This window comes from Oncorhynchus masou, unplaced genomic scaffold, assembly GCF_036934945.1.
Source record: "Oncorhynchus masou masou isolate Uvic2021 unplaced genomic scaffold, UVic_Omas_1.1 unplaced_scaffold_9437, whole genome shotgun sequence".
NCBI lineage: Eukaryota > Metazoa > Chordata > Actinopteri > Salmoniformes > Salmonidae > Oncorhynchus > Oncorhynchus masou.
In genome coordinates this window covers 1-10,733 of record NW_027015931.1, presented here as the reverse complement: position 1 = coordinate 10,733, position 10,733 = coordinate 1, and the positions used below count along the sequence as shown (strand labels likewise).

General features: G+C 48.7%; 1 protein-coding gene across 1 annotated transcript; it reads left to right on the top strand.

Annotated features, from left to right (window-relative positions):
- Positions 1-4,090: 4,090 nt before the first annotated feature.
- On the top strand, positions 4,091-10,534 carry LOC135538354 (translation initiation factor eIF2B subunit beta-like). The gene is made up of 11 exons (XM_064964273.1): positions 4,091-4,097; positions 4,289-4,441; positions 4,856-5,019; positions 8,765-8,860; positions 9,183-9,320; positions 9,506-9,571; positions 9,834-9,850; positions 9,980-9,996; positions 10,193-10,238; positions 10,339-10,355; positions 10,485-10,534. Exons 1-11 carry the CDS (start codon positions 4,091-4,093, stop codon positions 10,532-10,534), a joined length of 771 nt encoding a protein of 256 aa, XP_064820345.1.
- The last annotated feature ends 199 nt before the right edge of the window (positions 10,535-10,733 follow it).

The window sequence follows — 10,733 nt, the reverse complement described above, 5'->3', positions numbered from 1 at the left end:
AGGAGTAGGCCAGGTGGGTTTATCATCAGGGAGGAGTAGGCCAGGTAGGTTTATCACCAGGGAGGAGGAGGAGTAGGCCAGGTGGGTTTATCATCAGGGAGGAGGAGGAGTATGCCAGGTGGGTTTATCATCAGGGAGGAGGAGTATGCCAGGTGGGTTTATCATCAGGGAGGAGGAGTAGGCCAGGTGGGTTTATCACTAGGGAGGAGGAGGAGTAGGCCAGGTGGGTTTATCATCAGGGAGGAGGAGGAGTATGCCAGGTGGGTTTATCATCAGGGAGGAGGAGTATGCCAGGTGGGTTTATCATCAGGGAGGAGGAGGGGTATGCCAGGTGGGTTTATCATCAGGGAGGAGGAGGAGTATGCCAGGTGGGTTTATCATCAGGGAGGAGGAGTAGGCCAGGTGGGTTTATCATCAGGGAGGAGGAGTATGCCAGGTGAGTTTATCATCAGGGAGGAGGAGTAGGCCAGGTGGGTTTATCATCAGGGGGGAGGAGTATGCCAGGTGGGTTTATCATCAGGGGGGAGGAGTATGCCAGGTGGGTTTATCATCAGGGGGGAGGAGTATGCCAGGTGAGTTTATCATCAGGGAGGAGGAGTATGCCAGGTGAGTTTATCATCAGGGAGGAGGAGTATGCCAGGTAGGTTTATCACCAGGGAGGAGGAGTAGGCCAGGTGGGTTTATCATCAGGGGGGAGGAGGAGTATGCCAGGCGAGTTTATCATCAGGGAGGAGGAGTATGCCAGGTGGGTTTATCATCAGGGAGGAGGAGGAGTAGGCCAGGTGGGTTTATCATCAGGGAGGAGGAGGAGTAGGCCAGGTGGGTTTATCATCAGGGAGGAGGAGGAGTAGGCCAGGTGAGTTTATCATCAGGGAGGAGGAGTATGCCAGGTGGGTTTATCATCCCAGGGAGGAGGAGAGTATGCCGAGTGGGTTTGTCATCCAGGGAGGGGAGGAGGAGTATGCCAGGTGGGTTTATCACCAGGGAGGAGGGGAGGAGTATGCCAGGTGAGTTTATCATCAGGGAGGAGGAGGAGTAGGCCAGGGAGGAGGAGTGGTTTTTATCATCAGGCAGGGGAGGAGTAGGGTGGGTTTATCATCAGGGAGGAGGCCAGGTGAGTTTATCATCAGGGAGGAGGAGTAGGCCAGGTGGGTTTATCATCAGTAGCCAGGTGGGTTTATCATCAGGGGGAGGAGTATGCCAGGTGGGTTTATCATCAGGGGGGAGGAGTATGCCAGGTGGGTTTATCATCAGGGGGGAGGAGTATGCCAGGTGAGTTTATCATCAGGGAGGAGGGAGTATGCCAGGTTTATCATCAGGGAGGAGTAGGCCAGGTGGGTTTATCATCAGGGGGAGGAGGAGTAGGCCAGGCGAGTTTATCATCAGGGAGGAGGAGTATGCCAGGTGGGTTTATCATCAGGGAGGAGGAGGAGTAGGCCAGGTGGGTTTATCATCAGGGAGGGAGGAGTAGGCCAGGTGGGTTTATCATCAGGGAGGAGGAGGAGTAGGCCAGGTGAGTTTATCATCAGGGAGGAGGAGGAGTATGCCAGGTGGGTTTATCATCAGGGAGGAGGAGGAGTATGCCAGGTGGGTTTATCATCAGGGAGGAGGAGGAGTATGCCAGGTGGGTTTATCATCAGGGAGGAGGAGGAGTATGCCAGGTGAGTTTATCATCAGGGAGGAGGAGTATGCCAGGTAGGTTTATCATCAGGGAGGAGGAGTAGGCCATGTGGGTTTATCATCAGGCAGGAGGAGGAGTAGGCCAGGTGGGTTTATCATCAGGGAGGAGGAGGAGTAGGCCAGGTGGGTTTATCATCAGGGAGGAGGAGGAGTATGCCAGGTGGGTTCATCATCAGGGAGGAGGAGGAGTAGGCCAGGTGGGTTTATCATCAGGGAGGAGGAGGAGTATGCCAGGTGGGTTTATCATCAGGGAGGAGGAGGAGTGCCAGGTGGGTTTATCATCAGGGAGGAGTATGCCAGGTAGTTTATCATCAGGGAGGAGGAGTAGGCCAGGTGGGTTTATCATCAGGGAGGAGGAGTATGCCAGGTGGGTTTATCATCAGGGAGGAGGAGGAGTATGCCAGGTGGGTTTATCATCAGGGAGGAGGAGGAGTATGCCAGGTGGGTTTATCATCAGGGAGGAGGAGTAGGCCAGGTGGATTTATCATCAGGGGGGAGGAGTATGCCAGGTGAGTTTATCATCAGGGAGGAGGAGTATGCCAGGTGGGTTTATCATCAGGGAGGAGGAGTATGCCAGGTGGGTTTATCACTAGGGAGGAGGAGGAGTATGCCAGGTGAGTTTATCATCAGGGAGGAGGAGGAGTAGGCCAGGTGGGTTTATCATCAGGGAGGAGGAGGAGTAGGCCAGGTGGGTTTATCATCAGGGGGGAGGAGGAGTATGCCAGGTGAGTTTATCACCAGGAGGAGGAGTGGGTTTATCATCAGGGAGGAGGAGTAGGCCAGGTGGGTTTATCATCTGGGAGGAGGAGGAGTATGCCAGGTGGGTTTATCATCAGGGGGGAGGAGGAGTAGGCCAGGTGGGTTTATCACCAGGGAGGAGGAGTAGGCCAGGTGGGTTTATCATCTGGGAGGAGGAGGAGTATGCCAGGTGGGTTTATCATCAGGGGGAGGAGGAGTATGCCAGGTGGGTTTATCACCAGGGAGGAGGAGTATGCCAGGTGGGTTTATCATCAGGGAGGAGGAGGAGTATGCCAGGTGGGTTTATCACCAGGGAGGAGGAGTATGCCAGGTGGGTTTATCATCAGGGAGGAGGAGTAGGCCAGGTGGGTTTATCATCAGGGAGGAGGAGGAGTATGCCAGGTGGGTTTATCATCAGGGAGGAGGAGGAGTAGGCCAGGTGGGTTTATCATCAGGGGGGAGGAGGAGTATGCCAGGTGAGTTTATCACCAGGGAGGAGGAGGAGTAGGCCAGGTGGGTTTATCACCAGGGAGGAGGAGTAGGCCAGGTGGGTTTATCATCTGGGAGGAGGAGGAGTATGCCAGGTGGGTTTATCATCAGGGGGGAGGAGGAGTAGGCCAGGTGGGTTTATCATCAGGGAGGAGGAGTAGGCCAGGTGGGTTTATCATCTGGGAGGAGGAGGAGTATGCCAGGTGGGTTTATCATCAGGAGTATGCCAGGTGGGTTTATCACCAGGGAGGAGGAGTATGCCAGGTGGGTTTATCATCAGGGAGGAGGAGTAGGCCAGGTGGGTTTATCATCAGGGAGGAGGAGGAGTATGCCAGGTGGGTTTATCATCAGGGGAGGAGGAGTATGCCAGGTGGGTTTATCATCAGGGGGAGGAGTATGCCAGGTGGGTTCATCATCAGGGGGGAGGAGTAGGCCAGGTGGGTTTATCATCAGGGAGGAGTATGCCAGGTGGGTTTATCATCAGGGAGGAGGAGTAGGCCAGGTGGGTTTATCATCCAGGGGAGGAGGAGTATGCCAGGTGGGTTTATCATCAGGGGGAGGAGTATGCCAGGTGAGTTTATCATCAGGGAGGGGAGGAGTATGCCAGGTGGGTTTATCATCAGGGAGGAGGAGGAGTATGCCAGGTGGGTTTATCATCAGGGGGGAGGAGTATGCCAGGTGGGTTTATCACCAGGGAGGAGGAGTATGCCAGGTGGGTTTATCATCAGGGAGGAGGAGTAGGCCAGGTGGGTTTATCATCAGGGGAGGAGGAGGAGTATGCCAGGTGGGTTTATCATCAGGGAGGAGGAGGAGTATGCCAGGTGGGTTTATCATCAGGGAGGAGGAGTATGCCAGGTGGGTTTATCATCAGGGGGGGGAGGAGTATGCCAGGTGGGTTCATCATCAGGGGGGAGGAGTAGGCCAGGTGGGTTTATCATCAGGGAGGAGTATGCCAGGTGGGTTTATCATCAGGGAGGAGGAGTAGGCCAGGTGGGTTTATCATCAGGGAGGAGTATGCCAGGTGGGTTTATCATCAGGGGGAGGAGTATGCCAGGTGAGTTTATCATCAGGGAGGGGGAGTATGCCAGGTGGGTTTATCATCAGGGAGGAGTATGCCAGGTGAGTTTATCACCAGGGAGGAGGAGGAGTATGCCAGGTGGGTTTATCATCAGGGAGGGGGAGTATGCCAGGTGGGTTTATCATCAGGGAGGGGGAGTATGCTTGCTGCTAACGTTGCTTGTGTTCTGTGGAACTCGACAACAATAGTTGCCATGGCAAGGTGCCAAATGATGCAATAGTTGGAAATGTGAAGTTTTTCTTTCTTCCCCAAGTTGTTTTCTCTCTCCTGTGTGTGTGTGTGTGTGTGTTTTGTATCCCCTAGGGTCTCGTGGTAGCAGCGAGGAGACAGACCAGCAGGAATCCCTTCACAAGTTGCTAACGTCAGGGGGGCTGAGTGAGGAGAACTTCAGACAGCACTTTGTTCATCTCAAAGCCAACGTCATAGAGGCCATCAATGAACTCCTCACAGAGCTAGGTAAGACACGTTCACTTAGAACAGTGTTTGCCAACCTGACCCTCCCAAAGTATTCTTTAAAACATTTTTATAGACCCGGACAAGCACACCCTATTCAACTTGTTAACTAATCATCATGCCCTCAATGAGTTGAATCGAGTATGATTGTCCGGGCTGTTGGGGGTACTGGAGGACCCAGAGTTGGGAAAACATTGTCTTAGAGCACACACATACTCCACCATCAGTCTCTTCTCCACTTCATAGACCTATTAAGGTCATAGTTCTATACTTGGTTGTGGCTGAAATCCAAATGATTCAAACGAAAGTCTCCTTTAGTTTAAACCAATCGTCTCTGTTGTCTTTACACTACACCTCCCCATGGGTATAATCATGGTCGAGCAGCACTGAGCTAACGGTCTTCTTCCTCTCTCCCAGAGGGCACCACAGACAACATCGCCATGCAGGCCCTGGAGCACATCCACTCCAACGAGGTCATCATGACTGTCGGCCGCTCACGCACCGTCGAGGCCTTCCTCAAAGACGCAGCGAGGAAACGCAAGTTCCACGTCATCGTGGCCGAGTGTGCCCCCTTCTGCCAGGTATCCACCGTTCCTCCATTTCATCCTGATCCGTTCCCATCAACCCTCCCTCCCTCCATCCATACGTTCACCCCTCCCTCCCTCCATCCATACGTTCACCCCTCCCTCCCTCCATCCATACGTTCACCCCTCCCTCCCTCCATCCATACGTTCACCCCTCCCTCCCTCCATCCATACGTTCACCCCTCCGTCTTTCCTCTATCCCACGCCTGTATATTCACACACGGGAGCTGGGGATCATGTGACAAATGTAAAAATGTTCTTTTTAAAGTTTAAACTGAAATTTTTTTTTTTTAATTGTTTAAATGTACGAACGCTGTGCTCTGAGGAACCCCTTCAAGCTAACGAGCAGTCACTCTGGATGAAAACATTCAGTGTATTAATACATATAATAATAATAATAAATAATAATAATACAATAATAATAATTTGGTTGTGTTTATGAAGGTGTTCGGTAAATATTGAATATATATTTAAAAATTTATTTCAGAAATTCTGACGATCAATTTCATTAGTTTATGTTTTATGTAGGCTAAGGAAACACAAAACAATCCAAGTGTTCACTCAATTTACCTAGTTCGTTAAGCAACCAGGGAAACAGAAAGCATACTGTATGAGTTGGAAAACAGTAAAAGCTTATTTTTTTACAACGATAAAATAAAACACAAAGGAAATCATTAGTAGCCTAAAACTAGATGATAAGCGCCAAATGTGCTTGATAAATAAAGTCCGCACAAAATTAAATAATGGCATTATAATGAATATAGACCTAAGTGTTGATATGACGGGGGCAGTAATGCAAATTGTCTGAGTAGTCATGTGATTAGATGTTCAGGAGTCTGATGGCTTGGGGGTAGAAGCTGTTCAGAAGCCTCTTGGACCTAGACTTGGTGCTCCAGTACTGCTTGCCGTGCGTTAGCAGAGAGAACAGTCAGAACAATTTTTAGGGCCTTCTTCTGACACGGCCTGGTATAGAGGTCCTGGATAGACAGGAAACTTGGTCCCAGTAGTGCTGGGCGTACAGGATTTAAATAAACGCTCACAGGCAGTGTCTCCTTGCTCCCTGTGCGTCTCAGTCCCTGATGTGCTGTGGCATGTCATAAACAGCAAAGTTGTTGAGTGCACTGTTGATATTGTTTGCTTGAAGATGTAAGGCCTGCTCTCAGTAGAAGACCGTGTTGTGCTGATAATCGTCCCATTAGCATTGGCACCGCTTTTATTGGTTGGTGGCGCAGGCGCCTGCTCAGTGCATACCGTTCTGGAGGTGCAGGTTCAGACTGAGGCTCAGAAGCAGAATAATCATCAGCGACGTCGTGATTCATTTCTTCCATCGGCGGCGTTTTCATTCAGATCTTGTAGCGACACTAACGGAGCATGTGCATCCGTTCGTCTTGGGTCTTCTTGCCGTGGTAAATTACACACTCTCTCATTGCGCTCCCTAGTAGGCCAGAGTAGACTGATTAGACTTCTGTGATTCGGTGGACTGATAGAGGGTACATACCATGTAGAGATTATATTTTGAGGTAATTATCGGGGTGATTGTCAACTGGGCACGGCACCTTCAACTGTCGGGAGGAGGAGGAGGGGAGCAGGCCCTCCTGCTGTCGGGAGGAGGAGGAGGGGAGCAGGCCCTCCTGCTGTCGGGAGGAGGAGGAGGGGAGCAGGCCCTCCTGCTGTCGGGAGGAGGAGGAGGAGGGGAGCAGGCCCTCCTGCTGTCGGGAGGAGGAGGAGGGGAGCAGGCCCTCCTGCTGTCGGGAGGAGGAGGAGGGGGAGCAGGCCCTCCTGCTGTCGGGAGGAGGAGGAGGAGGGGAGCAGGCCCTCCTGCTGTCGGGAGGAGGAGGAGGAGGGGAGCAGGCCCTCCTGCTGTCGGGAGGAGGAGGAGGAGGGGGAGCAGGCCCTCCTGCTGTCGGGGAGGAGGAGGAGGAGGGGGAGCAGGCCCTCCTGCTGTCGGGAGGAGGGGAGCAGGCCCTCCTGCTGTCGGGAGGAGGGGAGCAGGCCCTCCTGCTGTCGGGAGGAGGGGAGCAGGCCCTCCTGCTGTCGGGAGGAGGAGGAGGGGAGCAGGCCCTCCTGCTGTCGGGAGGAGGAGGGGCAACTGGGGAAAACCATTAAAATGACATGGCCTCCTAAAACTGGTTCCAGTTCTGTTTGTGATATTAAGATTCTAATGACAGTGTGTTAGACTGCTTTAGACAGTGTGTTATATAGACTGCTTTAGACAGTGTGTTATATAGACTGCTTTAGACAGTGTGTTATATAGACTGATTTAGACAGTGTGTTAGACTGATTTAGACGGTGTGTTAGACTGATTTAGACGGTGTGTTAGACTGATTTAGACGGTGTATTGGGCTGATTTAGACGGTGTGTTAGACTGATTTGACGGTGTGTTAGACTGATTTAGACGGTGTGTTAGACTGGTGTTGTAGTGTGTTAGACTGATTTAGACGGTGTGTTAGACTGGTTAGACGGTGTGTTATATAGACTGCTTTAGACGGTGTGTTATAGACTGCTTTAGACGGTGTGTTATATAGACTGCTTTAGACGGTGTCATTATGTAGACTGCTTTAGACGGTGTGTTATATAGACTGCTTTAGACGGTGTGTTATATAGACTGCTTTAGGCGGTGTGTTATATAGACTGCTTTAGACGGTGTGTTATATAGACTGCTTTAGACGGTGTGTTATATAGACTGCTTTAGACGGTGTGTTATAGACTGCTTTAGACGGTGTGTTATATGGACTGCTTTAGACGGTGTGTTATATGGACTGCTTTAGACGGTGTGTTATATGGACTGCTTTAGACGGTGTGTTATATGGGCTTTGCTTTAGACGGTGTGTTAAATAGACTGCTTTAGGCGGTGTGTTAAATAGACTGCTTTAGACGGTGTGTTATATAGACTGCTTTGAAGGTGTGTTATATAGACTGCTTTAGACGGTGTGTTATATAGACTGCTAGGCGGTGTGTTATATAGACTGCTTTAGACGGTGTGTTATATAGACTGCTTTAGACGGTGTGTTAAATAGACTGCTTTAGACGGTGTGTTAAATAGACTGCTTTAGACGGTGTGTTAAATAGACTGATTTAGACGGTGTGTTAAATAGATTAGTTTCGGACAGGTCATGGACAGAGGGAGGCATGACTTTAAAAATGGCGGAGTAATAAAAAAACCAATACAATTCATAACCAGTCAAAATGGCTGCTTTCATTGTTCTCGTGTTAACAGATAAGAGGGAAAAAAATCATTACAATGATGTGAATTCACTCTTCAAATCTAGTCCTGCTTATAACTGCTAGGGGGCAGTGCAGTTCAATCTACCACAGTCTTGGTTACCTACCAGACAGCGCTCACCTAACTGCTGTCCCCCACCCACTAGTTCTAGATACAGTGCTTTCAGGAAAATATTCAGACCGACCCCCTTGACTTTGTTATATTAAGTCCTTGCTCTCTATAGAATTATATATTTTACGGATTTTTAATGCATTGTTTTTCATTTATTCCACCCGTCAATCAACCACACATTATTTAATATTTTGTGTACAACTGCACTGTGATTTTAAACATTTCTGTTAGTGATATTTTCTTAACATTAACGATCCCAATTTAATTTAAACGTTTTAAATGTCAACCCCCCCATACGTTTGAATCTATTGCATGAATTGACTGTCTGATCTTGACGTCATTGAATAATGAACATTTTTACATTTTGGGAACACACCGTCGTAACGACCCTCCTGCCTCCCTCCCAAGGGTCATGAAATGGCTACTAATCTCTCCAAAGCCAGCATCGAGACCACTGTCATAGCCGACGCCGCCATATTCGCAGTGATGTCCCGAGTGAATAAGGTGAATTTCACACTTTTACTGTTTATGTTGCTTTATTTTGTGATTTAGTGAATTTTTTTATTTTATTTTATTTTTGTGATTTTTTTTTTTGTGATTTTTATTTTTTACACAGACGGAACATTAAGTAGTAATATCGATGCATTTTAATTCAAAATGATTATTTCCGATCTTATTTCATCAAAACAGCTCTCTTGATTTACTCAACAATATGGACTTTAAAAAAATAATAATTGTATTTTGTTCACTAGGGGACGCTTGTCTATTGTCAATGCAACTAAATTAGTTTTGATTCTGTTCCTCCTATTGGTTATCCTCTCACCAGGTCATCATCGGAACACAGACGGTTCTGGCCAATGGCGGGCTCCGGGCGGTCAACGGAACCCACACTGTAGCTCTAGCAGCCAGGCACCACTCGACTCCGCTCATCGTCTGCGCTCCCATGTTCAAGCTCTCTCCTCAGGTACTCACAACCACAGTCATCAGGAGCAGAATAGTGACTTTCTGAATAGAAGTGTGGTTGTCAGTGAGCCCTGCTTCACTGATAGGTGCTCGGTGAGGCCAAGCATCCTCGGACTATGACGTTGTCTGCTGTTATATTCATCACTGTGTGACTTGACTGGTTGGATTTTCGTTTTGTGTTCTCAGTTTCCCAATGAAGAGGACACTTTCCATAAGTTTGTCTCCCCACACGAGGTGCTTCCTTCACAGAAGGTAAACTTGCATTCTTTGCCCATCCTTTTTTTTTCTCACCTGCAGTGCATTATGGGAAACTTTTCAGGCCCCTTGACTTTTTCCACATTTTGTTACATTACAGCCTTATTCTAAAATGTATTTTAAGTATCCTCCCCCCCTCAAGCTACACACAACACTCCATAATGACAAAGCAAAAACATGTTTTAAAAAATTCTATCCAAGGTGAACGTGCACTGCCCCGTGTTCAACATGTGACTTTACTCTGTTTGTTTCTCTATAGGAGAGATTCTATCCAAGGTGAACGTGCACTGTCCCGTGTTCAACATGTGACTTTACTCTGTTTCTCTATAGGAGAGATTCTATCCAAGGTGAACGTGCACTGCCCCGTGTTCAACATGTGACTTTACTCTGTTTGTTTCTCTATAGGAGAGATTCTATCCAAGGTGAACGTGCACTGCCCCGTGTTCAACATGTGACTTTACTCTGTTTCTCTATAGGAGAGATTCTATCCAAGGTGAACGTGCACTGTCCCGTGTTCAACATGTGACTTTACTCTGTTTCTCTATAGGAGAGATTCTATCCAAGGTGAACGTGCACTGTCCCGTGTTCAACATGTGACTTTACTCTGTTTCTCTGTAGGAGAGATTCTATCCAAGGTGAACGTGCACTGTCCCGTGTTCAACATGTGACTTTACTCTGTTTGTTTCTCTATAGGAGAGATTCTATCCAAGGTGAACGTGCACTGTCCCGTGTTCAACATGTGACTTTACTCTGTTTCTCTGTAGGAGAGATTCTATCCAAGGTGAACGTGCACTGTCCCGTGTTCAACATGTGACTTTACTCTGTTTGTTTCTCTATAGGAGAGATTCTATCCAAGGTGAACGTGCACTGCCCCGTGTTCAACATGTGACTTTACTCTGTTTCTCTATAGGAGAGATTCTATCCAAGGTGAACGTGCACTGCCCCGTGTTCAACATGTGACTTTACTCTGTTTCTCTATAGGAGAGATTCTATCCAAGGTGAACGTGCACTGCCCCGTGTTCAACATGTGACTTTACTCTGTTTCTCTATAGGAGAGATTCTATCCAAGGTGAACGTGCACTGCCCCGTGTTCAACATGTGACTTTACTCTGTTTGTTTCTCTATAGGAGAGATTCTATCCAAGGTGAACGTGCACTGC

Bases quoted from the DNA above. Each gene is read 5' to 3' on its own strand.
- LOC135538354 (XM_064964273.1), top strand. The intron at 4,442-4,855 runs GTAAGACACGTT...CCTCTCTCCCAG, and splicing joins TGAACTCCTCACAGAGCTAG to AGGGCACCACAGACAACATC. The intron at 9,321-9,505 runs GTACTCACAACC...TTGTGTTCTCAG, and splicing joins TGTTCAAGCTCTCTCCTCAG to TTTCCCAATGAAGAGGACAC.